The 23820-nt window shown below is 37.8% G+C and overlaps 1 protein-coding gene and 1 long non-coding RNA gene across 16 annotated transcripts; one reads left to right on the top strand and one right to left on the bottom strand.

Annotated features, from left to right (window-relative positions):
• The first annotated feature begins 1185 nt into the window (after positions 1–1185).
• LOC127118995 (uncharacterized) lies at positions 1186–3317 on the top strand. Of its 3 annotated transcripts, XR_007802524.1 has the most exons (4): positions 1186–1604; positions 1834–2037; positions 2674–2935; positions 3075–3317. It is a non-coding gene; the product is annotated as an uncharacterized LOC127118995 (long non-coding RNA). The 3 variants fall into 3 exon arrangements; XR_007802522.1 differs by having other exon boundaries at positions 1186–2037; XR_007802523.1 differs by having other exon boundaries at positions 1186–2037; positions 2812–2935.
• A 2681-nt stretch (positions 3318–5998) lies between these two features.
• Positions 5999–23527, bottom strand: LOC127118996 (uncharacterized). Of its 13 annotated transcripts, none has more exons than XR_007802535.1 (3): positions 23046–23192; positions 10566–10887; positions 5999–6279 (listed from the first exon to the last, which is right to left on the bottom strand). XR_007802535.1 is itself a non-coding variant. In XM_051049207.1 (2 exons), the coding sequence occupies exons 1-2, from the start codon at positions 23108–23110 to the stop codon at positions 14048–14050; spliced, it is 2538 nt and encodes an 845-aa protein (XP_050905164.1). In that variant the 5' UTR covers positions 23111–23527. The 13 variants fall into 13 exon arrangements, 1 of the variants encoding a protein (XP_050905164.1); XR_007802533.1 differs by lacking the exon at positions 5999–6279 and adding an exon at positions 8366–9067; XR_007802527.1 differs by lacking the exon at positions 5999–6279 and adding an exon at positions 8667–9039.
• Between the last annotated feature and the right edge of the window lie 293 nt (positions 23528–23820).

Below are 23820 nucleotides of genomic sequence, written 5' to 3' on the forward strand. Positions count from 1 at the left end.
GTAGGGGAACTACGTCGCCCTGATCCTCATACCAGATGAGGTACGTAGGCAGGAGATGAGCTGATCTCTCCGGGCGCCCTTTTTGTTTTGTTTGTGTGAGTTGTTTCTCCTTTTTCTGGTTGGAGTCCGACGTAAGTACAACGATTGGCAGTTGGTTTCCTGTGTGTGTTTGTTGGTTCGGACGCTGATGTATGTCCAGTGATTGGCATTCAGGCTCCACGTTTACCTTTGCCAGTGTTTGTTTGTGTGCGTGTTAGCCGAGCTACGAATGCTCTGATTCTCCTTCGTCCAAGGAGATACGTATGCATAGGATGCGATATCCTAGCGAGCATGTGTCGTTTCCCCAGTCCGAACTACTTCGACTCTGATGTCTATGCCTGATAGACTAAGTAGGCCCAGGATGCGACATCCTGCCGAGTCAGTTTCAGTCTTGTCTGTTTTCTGTGTCTCTTTCAGCCAGTGTGTGTGTGTGAGCAGTGTTTTAGCAACCATTTTCCTTCCTTTAGTGCGTGGATCCCGTCGAGTACGACGGATGCGTAGGGGTGCTAATACCTTCCTTTCGCATAACCGACTCCCGATCCCATTCTCTTTGGTCGCGAGACCACGTCTTTTCCAGGTTTACTCTGAGCGTTTCCTTTCCCTCTTTTGGGATAAATAACGCACGGTGGCGGCTCTGTTGTTCTTATTTTCCCGCCGGTTTTTTCGCGTAATGCGACAATATCTAACTAAAATTTCTATTATTATAGTTAATTAATCAAAACATATTTCTAAAAATCTAATTAACTATTCACTAATCAAGAAATAAAATCCTAATTTAACCAAGACTTAAAATCTTAATTAATCTAGTCAAATCCTAATTATACTGACAAAAGCTAATTAAACTAATAAAAACCTAATTATTTACTATTCCCTAATTACTAGCTAATCCTAATTACTAACTAATCATATCCTAAATTACTAACTAAACCTAATTAACAATGCAGACCAGTCCCAAACAATAAGGCCCAAGACAAAAATAAAGAAAGAAGAACAAAAAAAAGGAAAGGGCCCATGAAACTCAGGAATTGAAGGCCCACGCCATGGGGGGTGCGGTACGGGTAGGAGGTGTCAACTACCAGGACGGATACTTGGGCCTAGGGCCCAAAGTTTAGCTGAAAAAATCCAAAAAAGAAGGATTCAAAAATCTTCAGATGGTGCCCACTCATCTTGGATTGCACCTGAGAGCTTTCCACTTGTGACCTAGCTGTTTCGGCAGAGTTCCTTCTCAGACCGCCCTGAATCAGCTCCGATGCCTTGCTTACGAGTGGTTTCCAACGAATCCAAAAACACGGCGGAAGAAACGAACATAACTTTGTGAAATTAAGATAAAGAGAGGAGTAAACTTACCGGTTCGAAGTGTAGTCGGTGTTCGTCGGTCCTCGGTGGTGGCGTATTGCAGATGTGAGCTTCGTATTCGTGATGAATGTGTGGTTGATGACAAGCACCAATTTCAAATTGTGCTCTGAGTTCATCGAGGATGTTCACTTCGAAGCTCCACTGGTTTGCTTTCGATCGTCCACCTCTCTCTCTGTCTTGCTTCTTCTTCCTCCTCCCTCTATCACTGAGTGAGTTTTTCCTTTTGTATGTGTGCTTGAATCTATGGTGTGAATGAATAAGTCTTACTTCTCCTGTTTCGATCCTCTGATAATCGTCACGTTGGAATTTAAGTGCTTGTTCTGAACCGTTTTCTGTTGGTTGAAGAGATGGAAAATCCACTGCTTCGATTCACTCTTGATTTTCCTCCTTCTGTTTACAATTTTTTCTGATAAGCATGCGTGTGGTTGTTGCGTGAAGGAGTTTCGGCTGCAGAATCCGGTGAAATCCAATGGCGGCATTGGGTTGCAGAATCAAGTTGCCAAATCCAGCTGCACAAATGGAGTCACAGCATCTAGTTACAGAATGGAGAAGAAGGAGAAGTCGCTCCAGTTGCAGAAATGGTGAATAAAGAGAAGTAGTAGAAATGGAGAAGAAAGAGAAGTCCCCCCAGTTGCAGAAATGGTGAGTCATATTTATAGCCTCCTCATTCTGTTAGAAATGCAGGTGAAATTGAAATCAAAATTTGATTCTAATTAACATAATATGCAGAATTCTGTTAAGAGTTAGTGACAAAATGAAATGTGTGAAATGTCATTGAAACTGAATTATTTTAGTTTTCTGCTTCTGTTAATTCGGTTACTATTTTGAGTTAGCCATGTTGGTTAAAATGATTTTTGTTATGAATATGTGTTAGTACTGCTATATTGATTGTTAGCTATTAAATTGTTAAATTCTGTTAATTGTCATGAATTGGATGGTTAATGAACATTAAAACTTTGGTTATAGTTAGTTATTTTGTGAATGTTAGTGGTTAATTTAAATGAGTTCAGTTGCTAATTTCCGTTAGATGAATGGTTAGGTTTGTTTTAGAAGTTAGCTATGATATTAAATGGCTCAAATTCTGCTATGCTAACTTGATGTTAATAATGTTACCATATTTACATTGCTAGTGGTGAAATGGTAGTTAAAGCTATGAAACTTGATGGTTGCTTTGGATGTTAGATATGACATGTATGATGCTGCCATGTTATGGTTGTTTGCTATGTAGTTTGCTAAACAACTTGTTTGTTTGTTTTTGCTTGAAATTGGTTGATGCAGGTTTTGAAGGTTGATGTTGCTGACCTGTTGTGATATGGATTGGATGTCATATTTTAGGCATGGAATGTGGGATTATATTGGTTTTGTATGTGACAATTATGCATGTTATTCATTGATGAAATTGAAATGAAATTGCAGGTGCTTATGTACAGTGCTGGTGTTGCAGCCTATATGTTCTCTCATGAATTTGACCTTACATTGGCTTGCTTTCGTCGGGTTTAACATGGTGATTTGGACTTGTGCTTTGGCCTAGGCTCGGCAGGTTTGCAACAATTTTTTGGCCTTGGCATGAAAGGGTTTAGGTTATTTGGTCATGGTGAATGGTTATATGTAACTTGGAATTGAAATTTTGTAAGTTGGATTTGGTTTGAAATGTTTGATTCTTTGTAATTTTTGTGCAGGAAGCAAGTAAGTTGTCTTTATTCAGACCAATGGAAACCGGCTTGAACTCATGGAACTCGTGGGATTGGCTATTGGAGCTGGGAGTTATAATCCTTGTACTTGGTTGTTGATTTGTTTTAATTTGGGATATGGATGTATGGTAATGAATGTAATTTGAGCTGGTAATTGTATGTACATATTTATTTTGTAGAACATGGTTTTGAATACATGATGTATGATTAATGGATTTTAGAATTGTAATATGATTTGTGGTTTGAAATTGAATGTAATGGTTAACTCAAATGATTAAGGAATTGTCTTGTATTTGGCCATGATTAAAAAATGGGAATAGACTTGAAAATGTCAATTGTTTTTATGGCCGAGTATTGTAATGTAAAGCATTTGGTTTGACATGAGTTTCTAGGTATGAAGTAATGAACTATTAGATATTATTGGTTTGGAATTAGCCCATGCTAATGGTTTAAATGTTCGAACATGGCATATGGTTTTGGATTTGAAAATGGACATGGTGAACTTTGAAATGAAAATGGTATTTGATATGAGAATGGCTTGGAATGTTATGAAGCTTGTTGGACATCATGTGGGGTTGTAGTTTGAAATGGACTTTATGAATTAGAATGCATGGGATTATTGTTCAATGAAAATGTATGGAATTTGAATATTTGGAAGTAATGGAATTCGGTTTGAAGTGGTGTATGAGCACGATTGGACAACAACCAAAGTTTATATGTGAGCGTGGACATGGGTCAGGACTAATAAATTAATGTTGGTTAGATGGTTGACTTTGGTCAACTGGTTGACCAAAAAGCCAACAGTCGACCAAAAGTCAACAGTTGTAAAAAGGTGTACTTTCTTATGGACAGTTGAATATGTACCACAATGCCTTTGAAATATTCCATGTTATGAATCAAACCAGATGAATACCAACCAAGAAACATATTAGGACCATGCAAAGCTTTGTATGAATCTCAATCACCAAATCAAGACCATGAATAAGCCCATGGACCATCCATAATAGTCCAGATGAATCAGATGAAACCCCAATCTTTAGTATATTCCCCACTAATGATGATGATGATATAGTCAGAAAGTAGGGTTTCCACCCCCTTAAATAAGCCACATGATTCATGACCTTCCAAGATCAATGGCTAAGGATTTGATGAATCCCAAGTCCAAAAGTCAACCAAGCAAGGTTGAACACCAATTATCCCTGATTAGGGTTCTAAACCAAGCACAAAACTCCTCAAATACATATAAAGCTATGGACCCACATATAGGGTTCAGAAGCCAAGTCAATGCACAAAAGGTTAAGCAACAAGATCCCAAAGGAGCATAGCCAAGAATTGGTGTTAGGATGCACAGATGAATGTCATGATAGGTTTCAAGAGTCAAGGTCCCAAATAATCAAGCAATTAGGGTTTCAACTCATATTACGAGGAAAACTACAGTCCTTGAATCTATGATACTTGTTAGCAAATGCTTAATCATGAATGAATGATGAATACGAATGAGGTACTGATGAGCATAGATGGGTCTTAAGTTATAGGTTAGATAAAAAGCAAAAGGGGAGGGCAAATTTTGGGGTACAACATCCATTGGTCAACATCTTGACCTGGAAAAAATCTCTCAATTATATCCTTCCAATATATAGATGATCCAGATGTCATGATAGATGTATTGGTTTATTGAATGAGGGGCGGAATAAGGGTTTGACACACGTACCTCGAATCAAGTTATCTGAGGCAATAGCCTCAGATCCAGACAACGCAAAAACCTTCCCTCCGGACTGAGCCTTCTTAGGTTTCTCACATTGGGTACTAATATAACCTCGCTCTCCACAGTTAAACCATGTTAGGTTATTACTCCTACAATCCGCAACGCAATGACATGGCTTCCCACATTTGAAGCAGTTCATAGTTGTGCTCTTACACTCAGGAGCACAATGTACATACTCACCATACATAAGCATCTCACATAAGTAGGAGTCTCTCCCTCACTTAGCTTCTTCTCATCTAGGACCCGTTGTATCCCTTTATCAGCTGGAGTACTATATGACTTTCCACAATTTTGACTCTTCCCTTTCCTCTCACAAATACTCTTGTAGTACAGAAAAGCAACGAATCTCATGATACCTGATACATCGTTTAATCTCGAGAAACAACCCTCTCTCAAACTTGATGCACTTCGAACCCTCTGCAGCAACACTATTATAATGCAGACAAAACATCACTAGCTCCTCAAACTTTGCAGCATACTCTACCATCGTCGAATTTCCTTGCTTCATCTCAAGGGAATTCAATCTCCTTCTTGGTACATACATCCTTTAGAAAGTACTTCTCTAGAAACTGCGCTTTGACACAACCCAAGTAGTCTTAGTACCCACCACCTCTAGCCTCTAACGTGCATTATCCCACCAATCTTCAGCTTCCTCATACACAATGTGAGTACCAAATAATACCTTATGCTTTTCAGTATGGGTCATCACCTAAAAAATCTTTTCAATCTCTTTCACCCATGCACGAGCACCCTCCGTGTCATACCTACCCTTGAACGTCGGCGGGTTATTCCTCTAAAAATTTCCCAATCCACGAAACCTATCACCGGTCTGATTCTGTTGTCCATGTAGTGCCTGAGCACTGACTCTGAAGCATAATCAATTGCGCAATCGTTTCTTCTAGCCATTTTGCACACCATCAAACAAACATTAGAAGAAACAATGCATCGAAAGTGTACACACATGTGTCTCACACTAGGGAACAATTAACAGGTCAAAAACATGGCTAGATGGATCGGCCTGCTCTGATACCACTGTGTAATTCCCTACTTCTCGACTCGAAAATTAAATAATAAAGCATAAATAAAACATGAATATCCACCAAATAGGATGCGACTCAAAACCATTAATACAATTTGAATCACATAATGAAGAAACACAACTCGTTTAATAAGTAGGGGAATTACAAGAAAAACATTTGGCATAAAACCCTTAGTAGCATTATTAGTTTTAAAAATGATTCATCTCAGAATGAAATCAGACAAAAAGATACGCTACATAAATAAATATCAGACATCATGTTCCCCTTGTGTTACGTATCAGAGCGACTCCCACTATAGATTCGAACGAAAGACAACTAAAGATGCACAACACCGTCCTCACCTTCAAGCTCCTACTCAGGTATCTGATTATCTACGCTCCAGAGGAGACTAGACGGAATAACATAAAAAATGGTGAGAATGCATTCACATAATAAACAGTGCATAAATATTCATGATAGATTCACACATCTACACAATCATCCACATAATCAAAAACACACAACCATCAAGTATTCACAATCTGACACACATCATAATCATACAATCACAAACATGCAAAATAATGCAATACTGACTTGACTCATGCTCGTCATGTTCCCCACTTTGAACCTGACCCACAACTTAACTCTATATACCTGCGGTATTGACTCAAGGTTTGGTTCTTCATATGAACCGGGTCCCAGTCTCTACGAACCTTGAGCCCCCACTCTGAGCTCCAAGCCCCCACTCAAGGCTTGGGACAAGCCATTATTCCCCCACTATAAACTAGCAAACATGCCTTTTTCACAATAATGATACACAAGATGAATGTCATACAAAGTGCAGTACAGTATCACTCTGACTATACATAATCGCTTGACAATATCAAATGCAAAACATCCCCACTCTGACTGTAATTAAAAATATTTTTTCATTGCATCGATAAAATAGTTCGTATCTCATATCACACGTCTCATTCAACAAAATAAGTATCATATCATGCTTTCACTTTTATCACACAGTTGCTTAATTACACATAAGTCACATATATGCATAATATTACACAATCAATCACATGAGTTTTGTTAATTAACTCGTACTCATCACAAAACACCAAACAATAGCCAAAGCTTAACTTCCCGACAAAACAACCCTCAAAACCAAACTTAGCAGGTCATAACACGGATTTTGACTCGATGAAAGGTAGCCTGTCACCAGGATGACGCACGTCATCCTTCAGCATGTCACGCATGTGATAACCTGGCAAGGCATTTCCACTTGGAGACCATGACGGTGTCCCCATCAGATGTCTGATGCCCGTTAGCGCTTCACAGGGCATGATGCCCAGGGTGTCATATGGGTGACGCCCGTCACCTTTCTATTAGAAGCGGAATTTCGTTTTACTATGGTAGAACCTACGAAATACACTCAAAGTCACTCTAATTAATTCCAAACCCCTCCAAACAGTGCATAAACATTACTCACATGATTCCCACACAAAAGCGTATTAATTCCTATGAATCTAACATGTTATTTCAATGATTTAACCACAAAAATCCATAATTTATTCAAGCTTTAGAAACCCCAATTTTATAACAAAACTAATGTTTATGAACACATAGCATACAACACGATTACCCAAATTACAGTACACAAATTTGCAAGGAATCACATCATAAAAACAGAATTGAAATCATGTTATTCATCAAAACACACAATCAACACAAAGAGAGAAATTTCTATTGGAGGTTAAGGGAAACCTCTCTACCCTTTCATGAATTAAGCATCCATAGATGAAAAATCCCTCCTACCTTGTAAGTCCAGAAAATTCATCAATTCCACCTTCAATTGATCTCTCCTCTTATGCCCTAACACTCTCCCTTCCAAGCTTTTCTCTCGTTTTCTCTTATTTTCACGTACGGGTGAAAATAGCTCTAAAAACCTAATTTTGGTCTAACTTTTAAAATATATATAATATTTTATTTAGTTCTTTAAATTACACTTTTCGCCCAACTCAATTTCAATTTTACTACACTTACCACTAAACTCTTCCAATTCCCAAAATTGGCATAGTTTTACATATTCTCTCTAATTTTTAATTAAATAACTTAATTAATTCTCACTAACCCAAGTAATTAACAGAAGACACCACAAATAACGTCATCGACCAAACATATTATATATTCACAAAAATAATCATTTAAATCAAATACTCAATTAAATTAAATAAATAATTAAATAAGTGAATAATTAAATCAGGGTGTTACACTTCTTGAAGGTGGCAAGAAACACAAGAAACTAGGGTTTGAATTGGATTTCTAAAAATGAAAGATTTTTCAAAACCAATATAATCAAACAATAACACGAACAAAAAAAATAACAAGGTTATTTTTATACTGGTTCACTATTAACGAAGCTACTTTCAGTCCACCCTACCAATGTGATTTTTCCATCTCAACAAGGACTCAATCCACTCTAATTGAAACAGATCACAGACACCATAAAGATAAACTATCTTATTCTTCTTGAGTCTATATGACTAAAACCTAGTCACTCAAGGAAACCACTGAAATAATTTGAGATTTACAAGACTGTGTTTACAATATTGCTTCTAAGAAAACAGATTAATACAAGTTAAATACAATGAATTTCTCACACAATAACAGGCAAAAACTCTATGTGTGTTTACAAAAACTAAACACAAAAAATCTATACTTCAGCAAAAGCGTGTGTATGAGAAATAACGTGAGCGTTAGCATTAGTAACTTCTTCCAATTTTCCAAGTTTCCTTTAGATAGGCAATTAAAAGATTCATTGGATGGTAGATTTGGAATAGCAAATTACAATTGTCTCTTTGTATAACTGTTTGCATGTAGGAGACAAAATTGTATAATAGTAATGTCCTTAGCCCACAAAATCAACATAGTGGAGGGAAGGGTGATCTTGTACTGTGTACTATTTTCTTGACACAAAACATTTTGTTCTTATCTTTTAATATTCAGAGGCTTCTGATTAAATGATGTTGAAGCATGCTTAGAAGGATCAAGAGACTGGTTGAGAGTATCTTCAGAACCTCGGTCTTCAGAGTCTTTACATAGTTCCTCAGAACCTGGTCTTCAGAGTCTTCAGATCTTGCTCTTTAGAATCTTCTGAACTTGAGCACATAATCTTGAAAACAGAAAATCCTTCAGAGGCTCTTCAATCAGAGTCATAGTCAGAAGCTTTAGCATAAATATTCAAAGAAATAATGCATTGTTATCATCAAACCTAAAGGCCAGATGTAGAAACAGATCTTGTTGTTACATTTCTCACCATAACAAACATGCCTTGACACACAATAGTAATTCCTCCTTTTGAACTATTATCCAACAGTCATAATAATAATGCATACATGTATATAAATAGTCCCCCTTCTGAACTATTTACCATCATATTAACAATAAATAATTAATCGCCATATATTCATGCAATTAATCATAACACTTCACACAATTCCAAATAGTACATGATAGCACCAATTATCACCAAAACAACATAATGTCACATAAACCAACTCAAAACGACACAACTATGCGTTGTCACGCTTGTTAAGCGAACATAGCAACTCACTAAGGGAGCCCTCGTTGAGAGATGAATCTCTCGCTAAGCGAGACTCGCAGAAAAATAGAACACTCACTCTGCCACGCTCGCTAAGTGAACACAATAGCTCCCTAAATAAAGTTCTTCCTCACTGAGCGAGATCTCTCATACCAGAAACATCAAAACCACAATTTTAATCATTTGTGCCTCATCAAAGCTCTAATTTCGACCCCAATCGATCCCAAATGCACAAAATTCAATCATACATGTTAATACAATACTAAAATACTCAATTAGGAACAAATTAGCATATATTACACCAATTTGATTCAAAATCATCATCACCTTCAACAATTTCAATCCAACTCATAAGAACACAAATTTTCAGAATTTAATCATATAGTTTCACATGAAATTAACATGAAATCAATACACGAATTTCACACAACAACATCAATCAAAACATAATTTGCATGTATTCATAATCAATAATTCACATATATAATCAACAATGAATAAATAGGAGAAAACCTAGAGAGGATTAAGGAGTCCTCACTACCCTTCATCAATTACACCAATATTTGAAGCAGTTTCCCCTCTTACATTGGATTTTCAGTAGCAACTCTAAACTTTGGCTATGGTGATACACTCAAACCCCTGTTCTCGCTTCACTCCCACTTTGCCTCTTTTCTCCAAATAATGCGTACTGGCTACTCTTATGTCTTCTAATCCCTTTTTATTAAAAACCTAATTTAATCTTTTACTAATTACACACTGGCCCGACTTATCTTGTAACTCTCACCACTTCCCTTATTTCTTTCTATTTTCTATTTTCCATCCGAAACTTCTATTTCTATTTAATTTTAATTAATTAAATACAGCTATTAATTCTAATGATTTTCTAATTATTTTAACCATTCTATTAACCCACAAACACCCTCACTCTACCCCACCATATATCACATACACATACAACTCATAATATATTTAATTAAAACTGCACCACATACTAAATAATTAAATAAAAACACAAATGATTTGATTAAATAGATTAATCAAATTTCAGGGTGTTACAACTCTCCCCCACTTAGAGAATTTTTTCCATAAAAAATTACCTGAAAGAAACAGAGTCGGATACGACTCTCTCATCAGAATCTCCAGCTCCCACGTCATGATGCCTCTAACAGGTCCTCTTCACACCACCTTTACCATTGCAAGATCCTTCCCTCTCAAGTGCTTTACTTTACAATCCTATACTCTCAAGGGAGATGTCTCAATAGTCAAGTTCTCTCTAACTTACACATCGTCCACTTGAATCACAGGAGACGGATCATGAATATACTTCCTCAACGTGTTCGCAGTTGATTTTGGCGAACAACCTCTGGTTTTCCAAAAACTCGTCGAATTGGGTTACTTGCAGGATCAACCATACAAATCCTAGGACATGTGCAAATTTAAATAACTTTGTAAATCTCTAGAAAGACCTTTGTATCCTTTATTTGGTTTACTAAGTCTTTCATGTCGAAAAATATTGACTAGAAGTGCGTAAGTAAAAGCAAAGTTAACAAGACTAAGATAGATGGCGAAAAATAAATAGCGAAGCATAAATTATCGAAGAGTAAATGCAAAGGGTAAATGACTGATAAAAGTAAAGGAACATTGGTAAAGAACTTTGAAATTTGTAAGATAAAACTTTAAAGAAATGGTGTTGTTCACACGTACATGTTCCAGATATGACTCTTTTCTCTCACACGGGTACTTTGAGTATTTTGTAGGAATTTTGTACAAGTTTTTCACACACACTTTTTCTGATAACAACTATCCTATTTATATACAAACAAAATAACTGTTATTAACGAATAAATCCTAAAACTATGACATTTGGCTCTTCTGTATGACTTCCTTTCGCCAGGTGCTTCCACGCGTCTTCTGCCAAACGTCATAACTCTTTTGAATTTGAATTTATGCTTTACGTCGAAATGATGCGTCTCTTCAGACTTGTCGAATTTGTGGAAATACCATAACATCATCTATACTTGTCAAAGACGTCTTTTCATTTGCAAACATCTTCTCTTGTCGAAATGTCGAACCATTAATCTGTCGAAGTGTCAAAAAACACTTATCAACTAAACTGTTAATTTCATGGCATCATTTGTCGAAAGAACTATTTTGCATACTAATCTCATGGCGTCAAAAACGCATGTATACAAATTGCCCCCCAACAAAGATGTTTCGACTATTTTGGAGAAACAGTCATTTGTTGTCAACCAGTGTTTTGATGCCATGTCATTTAATTTCATTATTTCCAAGTTTTTTGTAATCTCAAGTTCCCATACGGATTCATCATTACACTTTCTCCAAGATGTCACGTCTAGCCCACGTTTAGACCTTACCTCCATCATTTCCTAACATCATGGCCTTTTTCAACTTTTTCTTCGACACTTTGTATCCAGACGCAAATTGAGCAAGGTCATTCGCCTCTTGATTCTCCACCCTGGGAATGTGCCTAAAGGCCACATTGTCGAATTCCTTGAGAAGTCTATTGGCTATTACAAAGTACATGATTAAATTTTCTTTCACGCACTTATATTCTTTGGTCAACTGCTTTATCACCAGTTCAGAGTCACCCATTATTTCGACTCTTGTTGCCCCCAATTTCAACAATATTTCAAGTCCAGCAATCAAAGCTTCATATTCTGCTTCATTATTTGAACACAGACTTTCAACTTTGTACTTGAATTTTGTTGGAATTCTGTCAGGAGAAATAATCAACATCCCAACACCAGTTTCATTCTTATGACTGGAACCGTCGAAATACAATTTCCATGGTTCTAATTCGACATACTCTACATTCTCATCTATAGAGTGGTCAGCTATAAAATCAGCAACCACTTGTCCTTTCACAGCCTTTAAAGGCAAATATTTCAAGGAATATTCTGTTAAAGCTAAAGCCCATTTTCCAATTCGACTATGTAAAATAGATTTAGATAACATATATTTTATTACGTCGAAATGGGAAGAAATGTATACATCAACAAGCTTTATATAATGCTTTAATTTCATACAAGAAAAATATACACATAAACATAGTTTTTCTATAATACTATATCTAGTTTCAGCATTATTTAGGATTCTACTGAGATAATAGATGGCTCTTTCGACGCCATTCTCATCTTCTTGACACAGCATACTTCCTAGTGTTTTGTCTGATGCCGAAATGTACAATCTCATACTTCTTTTTCTACAAGGAGACATTAGAATTGGAGGACTAGTCAGGTATTCCTTGATTTTGTCAAAAGCAGCTTGTTGTTCTTGCCCCCATGCAAAGTCTTCCTTCTTTAGTTGAAGTAGAGGAGAGAAAGCTTGCGTTTTTCCACTAAGGTTGGAGATAAACCTTATGAGAAAGTTGATTTTTCCTAGCAGAGACTGCAGCCCCTTTTTCGTTGATGGCGCTTTCGCCTCCATTATGGCTTTGGCTTTGTTTTCGTTTATTTCGATCCCCTTCTTGTGGACCACAAAACCTAAGAAATCACCCGCCTGCACACCAAAAGCACATTTAAGAGGATTCATTTTTAAACCAAACTTCCTCATCCTTTCAAAGGATTGTCGAAGATGGTCTATATGACTTTTTCCTGAAACAGACTTGATCACAATATCGTCAATGTATACTTGCATGAAAGTTTCAATAAAGTCATGAAAAATGGAATTCATAGCCCGTTGGTAAGTTGCTCCAGCATTTTTTAACCCAAAGAGCATTACTACCCATTCGTACGTTCCTATTGCTCCAGGACAACGGAAAGCTGTTTTAGGAACATCTTCTTCAGCAATAAAAATTTGATTATAGCCAGAGTATCCATCTAGCATACTTAAATACTCGTGGCCTGCTGCAGAATCTATAAGCATTTCTGCCACTGGCATAGGATATTCATCATTTGGGGTAGCTGAATTTAAGTCTCAGAAATCAATGCATACCCTAAGTTTGCCATTTTTCTTAATTACATGAACTATATTTGCAATCCATTCGACATACCTGGTTGTGCGGATGAACTTGCATTTCAGAAGTCTTTCGACCTCTTCTTTTATTTTCGACAGAATCTCTGGTGCGAAGCGTCTTGGGGTCTGCTTTACTGGCTTCTTTCCTTCCATTATTGGCAGCTGCAATTCGACCAAACTTCTATCTAATCCAGGCATCTCGTCGTAATCCCATGCGAAGCAGTCTTTGAACTCTTTCAGCAATTGGACTATTTCGACTTTGAACTGGGGGTCCATATTTGCGCTTATGTAGGTTAGTCTGCTTTCTGCCCCTATTCCTAGATTTATTTCTTCTAATGGATCCTGCGCCACCATCTTCACGTTAGCTGACACCAGATCTTTTTCGAACCCCAGAGGTTCGTCGTCATAAATGGCGTCAAGCTTTTGGTGTTGCCATTCGCCCATTTGGTTATTATCATAATCTTCTGCAACGTCTCTTTGGGGACATTGTTCGTTGGAATCTTCTTTGTTGGCTTCGACAGCCATATATTTTACTTCAGCCTCAAGGGCCTCTTTGAGTTTGTTTTCGGCTATATAAGCCGTAATTCTTTCGAGCGCTGCTTCTTCACTCGTCATCGTCAAATTCGCTTCCCCATCCTGTTGGCGCTATATGAGTAGTTCCCCACATGTAAGATTTGCCAATTACTTCTTTGTCCCACTGAAAACCATGTGTAGGATGAAGGTACATGGAGCAGTAGGCGTTGTTTGTTGCTTTTAGGTCGAATTCGGTTGGGCTGCACGGAGGTATGTGAGCCAGGTTCTTGTCGAAACTTTGACTGTTGACATTGTTTACTTCTGTCATGAAATAGCTTTGATCAGCCTTAATGTTTTCGACAATTCTGTCTGGCCTCCAAATGGCTATTCGCTGATGCATTGAAGAAGGTACGACTCCTACACCATGAATCCACTCCCTTCCAAGTAGTAGGTTGTAATTCGCCCTTGAAGCAATGACCATGAACATTGTTGGCCTTGTTATGGTTCCAACAGTCAAATTCACCTGGATAACGCCCATAGTGGTTCCTACTTTTCCTTCATAGTTCGACAGCACCATGTTGTGAGGTTTTGCGTCTGAATCATCCTTCCCAATCTTCTTTAGCATGAAATGAGGCATCAAATTTACTGCTGCTCCGCCATCTACCAGAATCTTGTTTACACCAACATTCTCCACCTTTCCTTTTATGAACAAAGGCTTTAAATGTGCCTTCATGGAATCATCTGGCCTTTCGAAGAAAGCATTCTGTTCTTCGACGCACCCATTGTTCATGACGTAGTAGCAAACGGGCCTGTGTACCATTATTTCCTCTTCCATCTCATCTTCCTTGTCTTCGACCTCCATGATTCTATCATAATCTCTAGGGAGGACAGAAACCACATTGCAGATCACATTAAAGGACGCTTCTGAGTCAGATTCGAAGTTGTCAGTTATTTCGTCGTCTTCTTGCATCTTCTCTTTCGACACCACTGGTTCGACAATGCTGTCAGGATTGATCTGGTGGGAAGTCTCCTTTCTGCTTACTATCTGAACATTGTTACTAGATTCTGCTTTATCTTTGCTGTCAGCATCTTTTCCATTCACGCTTTTTTCTGCAGCTTCTTTTTCTGCCCTCTTCTGCCTTTGGAATCTTCTCCATTGGGATCTTGACATAGGGTTTTTTCCTTTGTAGTTTTCTGAAGGATATGGTCTTGGCTTGTGCTTTTCCACTTCCTTCTTACCTTCCATCGAAATGCCTCTCTGAACTTCAAAATTTCTCCATTTTTTCTGTCCTTGAGCGTCTCTGATGGGTTGAACCCATTTGTCATCCATTGCTTTGTTGGATGGTTTGTAAGTGCTATGATGTCTTTCTCCATGCCTCCATTGGTGATGATCACTTTTTCTTGGGTCATATCCTGTTGTCCCCCAGTTTTCTTTTCTCTTGGCTTTATCCAACGCTTCCAGATTTGTTGCTGCCTTGCTGTCGAAGATTGCACTGCAACGTGGGCATAACATCACTTCAGTTCCCATCTTTTGGCACCTCTTGATGAATTCCACTAGATTTTCCTCTTCTTTAGGATATGCCAGCCTTTGGTACTCCTTTCGACGACGATCCTCATCCACTTCAACCTGGTTTCTCTGAGATACTTCCACCATATTTACCCCAACATTTCGTCCGTCAGCAATGCTTAATTCGTTCATTTTTTTAATGAGTCTTTCTTCTTCGACTTCGACACCTCTTGGTATCTGGTCAAACTCCTTTTCTGGGCAGTAACACCAAGATATGTTCCTGGGACCATGTTTGCAACAACACTTGTTCCAATTTCTTTTGGGGTCCTCCATTACCCTACGCAGGATTTCACTGATCACAAGCTTCATAAGACCATCCACGACTTCTGGTTTGATTCTTGTGACTTCTTTACTGAAAGGTCCCATAGTGTTGACGCAGTCTGCGACATCACCTAACTTCATTTGATCAGGATCAAGGCCTTCAGTAGCCTTGTTTTTACTAGTGAGGTCTTCAGTGACCTTCTTTTTGATGATAGGGAGATTCTCAGTTGTCTCAATTGTTTTTTCGTTGTTGCTTAAAGGTAAATTCCCCCACCCTGTTGGCTGGATTGCGTTGATGTCGATACGAGAACTTGCAGGCGCAGTGTATTTCGCAAGATAATCGTACTTCACACTTGGCTGTCCCAAGCAATCCCAATTTGCTCCTTGTCGAACCAAAACACCTTCAGCAATATTGTCATTGTCTTTTTTGTCGAAACCTTCAGTAGCTTCCATCTTTTTCTGGTCGTCAAAGCCTTCAGTAACTTCAACTTTGTTCTGGTTTGTAAGATCATCAGCAATCTCAACCATGTTGATATTAGTGTCGAAACCTTCAGCAGCTTCCACCATTTCAAAATTGTCGTCAGGAGCAACTTCGACCTCTACCACATTCACAATGGATGGTTCAGCATAATGGGCTTCGACTGGCTGCATGGGGTTCGAATCGATCCTCATCTGTTGTTTTGGCTTATCACCAAACTTCAGCCTTCCATCACGGATAGCATTTTGAACGAGATCCCTGAAAAGGAAACAACGAGACGTTTTATGGCCCATAAAGTTATGTTATTTACAAAAACCTCTCTTTTTCTGTTGTTCCACAGACGGTTCTTTAGCGCCTGGCGGTTTTATTAATTGACCATCTTTAACCAATAAGTCAAAAATCTCGTCACATTTGGTGATGTCGAAGGTATAAGTTCTTTTAGGAAACTTATCGTTGGTTTCGACTGGGTTTCCGTTCGACGGAGTTAATACTTTACACGAATATGATGGGCCTTGCTTTAGTTCTGCTAAGTCAATCTCTTGTTTGTCGAAGTTACTTGATTCGTTTTCGTCGTATTCATCATCCTGACGTACCCCCACATAGGCCACCCTTTCTTTTTTATTTTTATTTGCTCTAAATTTTTCATCCCTCAACCTTTCGACTTGTCTCACCCTATCTGCTAATTGCGCCATATCCCTTAAATACTGAGTGTCTAGTTTCTTTCTTATAGAATAATCTAGGCCCCCCGCGGCCATTTCGACTAACTCATGTTCTGGCACCTTAGTGAAACACCTGGCCTTTAGCAACCTGAACCTATTTAAATAATCATCTATTGGTTCTGAGTACTTTCTCTTAACACTGGCTAATTCCTTCAGACTTATTTTGGTTTGTCCCATGTAAAATTGTTCATGGAATAACCTCTCTAATTGGGTCCACGTATACACTGAGTTTGCAGGCAAGGATATAAACCAAGTAAACGCGTTTTTCGTCAATGAACTAGGAAAGTATTTTATTTTCAAATTTTCATTACGGGCTATCTCTCCTGCTTCAATCAGATAACATGCTACATGTTTTATGGTGGATTCACTAGTATCCCCTGAGAATTTGGTGAATTTAGGAACTTTCCATCTTGGGGGTAATTCTTCTTGCAGAATATATTCCGACAGTGGGGAAGCGTAACTAGGCCTTTGTAATCCTACGTTTACCCCGTTTTGTGCCATTATCGTCTCGACCATGGCCGCTAAATTGTTTTCGACAGGCAAGTTATTATACCGAATTCGCTGTTGCAACACAGTATCAGCGTCTTGACCTCTCTGGATTACTATCCTTCTAGGCTCTTATGGGGTAGGGATTTCGACACGAGGTTGTTCGACTACGTCCCCTTGGTTTCTGACGTTTGCGTGGGGATTATCTAAAGGAATTTGATTTATTGTTCTTGGACCGCCACTACTGGGTCTTGAACCACTTGCTCTCTGTGTCGATTTTGAGGGACCCCAAAAAAGTCAACGATGTGCGTCATTTGCGCTGCCAATAATTGGTTTGTTTGGGTGGTGTTTTGTATTAGAGGATTAAACACCGCCCCCATTTGTTGTGTCAACATTTGGACCATATCATGATTACTCTCGTCCATTTGTTGTCCAATTACTTGTGCAGAATTATTTGTTATTGTCGGCATGTAAAGTGGTTGTTGGTTCAGTCTACTCATGTTCCCCCCATATCCTGACCCCTGTACTGGTGAAGACATATTGGCCATAGAATCAGAATACAATACCGGCGAATTGTGTAAATTTGTCATTACCGAAGTTGGCATTCCAAATGGTTGCTCCCTACCAGGCAGGGGCATGGTGAAATTTGTCACAAAAGGCCTAGAAGTATTCCCTATAGGAGGGGGTGTCCCAACAGGCATTTGTTGCGCCCTAATGGACGAACTAGGCGCATTTTGCGATATTGAAACCGTTGGTATTGACCCGGTTGACGAAGACACAGCCTTTGACACAGGGACTGATCCTACATTGCCTCTTGTCGAAGGGACAGGGTTGGATACTGGGACGACTTCATTTGGATTAGAATTATTTGGATTATTTGGCTGACTTGCCATTTTCCTTACTCTCGTTCGTTTAGGTCTTTCTTCGCCAGATACGGCTAATTTACCGCTTCTTAGTCACATACAACGAAGAAGAAACCTTGAGTAGAGATTATTTAAGTTTTAGATTTTTGCACTAGTCCCACTGGGCGTGCCAATTTGTTCGCGGTTGATTTTGGCGAACAACCTCTGGTTTTCCAAAAACTCGTCGAATTGGGTTACTTGCAGGATCAACCATACAAATCCTAGGACATGTGCAAATTTAAATAACTTTGTAAATCTCTAGAACGACCTTTGTATCCTTTATTTGGTTTACTAAGTCTTTCATGACGAAAAATATTGACTAGAAGTGCGTAAGTAAAAGCAAAGTTAACAAGACTAAGATAGATGGCGAAAAATAAATAGCGAAGCATAAATTGTCGAAGAGTAAATGCAAAGGGTAAATGACTGATAAAAGTAAAGGAACATTGGTAAAGAACTTTGAAATTTGTAAGATAAAACTTTAAAGAAATGGTGTTGTTCACACGTACATGTTCCAGATATGACTCTTTTCTCTCACACAGGTACTTTGAGTATTTTGCAGGAATTTTGTACAAGTTTTTCACACACACTTTTTCTGATAACAACTATCCTATTTATATACAAACAAAATAACTGTTATTAACGAATAAATCCTAAAACTATGACATTTGGCTCTTCTGCATGACTTCCTTTCGCCAGGTGCTTCCACGCGTCTTCTGCCAAGCGTCATAACTCTTTTGAATTTAAATTTATGCTTTACGTCGAAATGATGCGTCTCTTCAGACTTGTCGAATTTGTCGAAATATCATAACATCATCTATACTTGTCAAAGACGTCTTTTCATCTGCAAACATCTTCTCTTGTCGAAGTGTCGAACCATCAATCTGTCGAAGTGTCGAAAAACACTTATCAACTAAACTGTTAATTTCATGGCATCATCTGTCGAAAGAACTATTCTACATACTAATCTCATGGCGTCAAAAACGCATGTATACACATCGGAGACACGTGAAAGACATCATGAATATTAAAAAGAAACGATGGTAACAAAAATTTGTAGGTCACGTCTCCTACTCGCTTCATAATATGATAAGGACAAATGAAATATGGTGTGAGCTTTCGAGATTTCAAAGCTCGACCAACACCAGTTACCCGAGTAACTCGCAAAAATATATGATCTCCTTCTAGGAACTTAAGTGTTTTACTCCTTTTATTATGGTAGCTCTTCTAGAGACTCTGTGAAGCTTTCATCTTCTATTGGATCATCTTGATCTTCTCTAAGGTTTATTGCATATTCTTAGATCCAAGCACAACACTTTCTCCAAATTCATACCAACACAAAGGAGTTATACACCTCATACCATACAACCTCACGAACGATGTCATTCCACTACTAGAATGAAAACTGTTGTTGTAGGTGAACTTAATCAATAACAAGTAGTTATCCTTTGTACCTCCTTGATCTAGCACACAAGCCCTCAACAGATCTTCTAAGGATTTGATAATCCTCTCTGTCTGACCGTCCGTTTGCGGATGATAAGCAAAACTCAACTGCAACTTAGTGGCCAACGCTTCCTGCAATCTCGAATCTTTATCAAAAACAATACTCGAAGGAATAATATGCAAGCTAACAACCTTCTCAATATACATTTCAACCAACTTCTGCAATGAATAGTTTATCTTAAAATAAGCCGATTTAGTCAGTCTATTAACTATAACCCAGATGGAAGCACATTCTTTCATTGTCTTTGGCAAGCTCATCACAAAGTCCATGGAAATGTTATCCCCTTTTCACTCAGCAATGCTCAATGTTTTCGTCATACCCAACGACTTCTGATGTTCAATCTCCGACTTATAACAAGTCAAACAAGCATAAACAAACTTAACTACTTCCTTCTTCATTCCTGGTCACCAAAACATTTTCTTCAAGTCTTGATACATCTTAGTGGCACTGGGATGAATACTCATACCACTCTCAAAACCTTCCTCAAGAATTCTCTTCTTAAGTTCTGGTACATATGGTACACAAACCCTGTATCTGAATCTCATCACACCATTCTCGTTGATTCTTACCTTGATTGATTAACACCAACCAGACGAGCAATCCCAAGTCGATTATGCGACCTTCTCTGATTTCTTCAAGGATGCCATTGGCCAGCTTTAATGTACCCAACTTTACATTGTTAGGAGTCTCTTCACACACCAAACTCATGTCTCTGAATTGCTTAACCAGTTCTAATTCCCGAACCATAAGCATTGACATATGCAACAACTTTCTACTCAATGCATCAATATAACATCGACTTTACCCGAATGGTAACTCAAGCCAAAACCATAATCCTTCAAAAATTCGAGCCACCTCATTTGCCTCATATTTATATCTTTCCGATCGAACAAGTAATTCAAACTCTTGTGGTCACTGAATACTTCAAATCTGAAACCAAAGAGATAATGCCTCCAGAACTTAAACACAAATTCCACGACTTCCAACTCTAGATTATGCATTGAGTAATTCCTCTCATGAACTTTCAATTGTCTAGACACATAAGCCATAACCTGACCATTTGGCATCAACACACCACTTAGACCCATCTTCAAAGCATCACAATACACAACAAAAGATTCACTCAGATTCGGCAAAATTAAAACTGAAGCAAACATCAACATCCTCTTGAGTTCCTGAAAACTCTCTTCACACTAAACATCCCACACATAAGCTTGACACTTTCGAGTCAACTGAGTCAAAAACCGTGTCAACTTCAAAAATCCTTTAATAAACCTTCTGTAATAACCAGCCAAACCCAGGAAACTTCTAATCTTAGTGACAGACTTCTGGGTCTTCCACCGTAACACAACATCAACCTTCGATGATCGACAATAATACCACCACTAGAAATTGCATGCCCAAGAAAACTCACTTCACTCAACTAGAACTCACACTTGGATATCGTTGCATACAACTTATTTTCTTTCAAGTCTGTATCACAACCTTCAGATGCTCCGCATGCTCTTCATCAAAACTTAGAATATACAAAAATATCATCGATGAACACTACCACAAACTGATCTAGATAAGGATGGAAAATCCTACTCATATATTCCATAAACACACCAAGCGCATTAGACACCTTAAACGGCATCACAGAATACTCATGGTAACCATATCTCATTTTGAATGCAGTATTTAGAATGTCTTTGAACTTCACACGAATCTGATGATAACTTAAATGCAAATCAGTCTAACTGAACACACTAGCACCAAACTGTCATACTCCAAAATTGTCCCTACTTCTTTAACTTTTTATTTGGCTCATGGCTCATTTCATCTGCATATTCATATAACATAATCATCCATCATAATACATTCATCTATAGTTGCATTTTTCAAATAACCAATCATTTGATTCAAAGGTTTCTTGCTATTTAGGATACAAGGCATTGAGGTATGATTTGCAAGTTTATGGTCATGATGCTTCATCTTGACATTTTGGACTGTGGATACAATAAATTGGTGATTGATCTTGGTTCTTGAGTTAAGTTCTCATGAGAACCCTAATCCTTGGTGTTGGAGGTGTGGTCATATTAGTTACACCTTGACATTGAGATTTGGGTTTATAATCTTACTTAGTGATCACCTTTGAGTGATGTTTGATTCAATACACGGTCATTTTATTAAAATATTCAAGATTAATTCAGAGTCAAGTGCAAGAGTTCAAGATTCAAATGTTCAGATAAATTCAATTTTGGAGGGAAACTATGAAGCGCACACACACATTTCATTTCAAAAGAGAAGTCATTTGTCATTACAAAAGCATCCAAATCAAATTATAAGACTAATTACCTAATTACATCATTTTTTCCGAGTGTTGACTTTTTGGTCAAACAGTTGACCAAAGACAATAACTACTCCTAAGCACTAGTCCCATTTATCACCATTATACATTAACATTTTAACACTCACTTACTAACTAATCTTTTACTCCTAGCAATGCAAATAGCCACTAACTAATTTTCATCACAGTAACTAAATACTACACTAATTGCTACAATAATTGTTTTTAAATTCAAATAAAGTCTAACTAATCCATTTCATAACTAACCTAACTAACTTCTAAATAATCTAAATAACCTGTAAATCAACTTATTAACATAATTGTTATCAATTCAAATGTCTTTACAAATTCTAGCAAATTCCAATTAACCAACTATTCCACTTAACTAACCTACTGCATACACAATTAAATCTATCCAATTTTTTCACAAGTAACTTCAATACTAACAACTAACACTTAACTGAAACTAACAGAATTTTAAATCTGTTAAATTCCTAAAAAAAATCCTCTTCAGTCATTAACAATTAACCTTGCCCTAACACATAACTATCAATGCCCGAATTTCTGCCCAAAATAATTGCAAGATTTCTCTATAAATCAGTTCATCTCTTCAACAATCAAAAAGGATGATTCTATCTCAATCACTCTCAATTCTCTCTGATTCTCACTCCATAAGTTTCTTCCACTACTCTCAATCCATTCTCTCTGAAGCTCTTTCTCTCTCTCTCTGCAATATCACACACATACAGAGCAATGACCATAGCATAACCTATAGACTAGGAAAATTAGAGAAGAAGAAGAAGAGGATCATTGCAATAACTAAGAAGTAGATATTCAGAGAATTACCTGTTGTGTCTATAGTATTTTCTTGATCCATTTGAATCGGCCTCAAGATTGAATGAACTCTCCATTTTGTAGGTCCGTTGCTCCCTTGAAATTCATCATCTTCGTTCATAATTTGTTTCCACAGTGTAGCCTGATAGCAAAGAGACCAAACCCCTAAGGTTTGGATTCCTCTTAGAGTTCCCTTCACATTTAATTTCGGATTTTACTTTTAGGGTTCATAGAATTTTATATTTGATTTGGAATATGGGCTAGGAATTAAGGAAAACAGGTTGTAGATTGTGAGAGAGGGAATCAAGACGAGCAAATTGATGTATGTTTGGGAGCATTTGGACCTCCTCCACCACCGGAGGCGATTTCCGGTGTGGCGAGGTTTTGGTCTCTGATGACGTGGATGGAACAAGGTTTATGGACGTGAATTGAATGAGAAATATGAAATGAGCTTTCTGATCCCTTCACCCTCACTTGGCTTCATGTTTTGGTCTCAAATCCCGTAGTCCATTATATCTTCTTGCTACACCCCACGTCAAGCTTCACACCCCCTTCTGGATAACCTTGCAACAATTCTTTGGGCTTTCTGTTAAGCCCACGTTGCATTTTCTATACATACACCATTTACACACTGCACCCACTGCCTCTAGTTTTTCTCTTTTTCATTTGTTTTGTTTTATATTTTTATGTTGTTTTGTCACTTTTCTGTGCAGATTTTAGCTCATTTAATTCTTTTTGATATATTTCATTTTAATATCAAAAACACTTATATATTTTAATAATAGTT

The sequence above is a fragment of the Lathyrus oleraceus genome, chromosome 2 (genome assembly GCF_024323335.1).
Source record: "Lathyrus oleraceus cultivar Zhongwan6 chromosome 2, CAAS_Psat_ZW6_1.0, whole genome shotgun sequence".
NCBI lineage: Eukaryota > Viridiplantae > Streptophyta > Magnoliopsida > Fabales > Fabaceae > Lathyrus > Lathyrus oleraceus.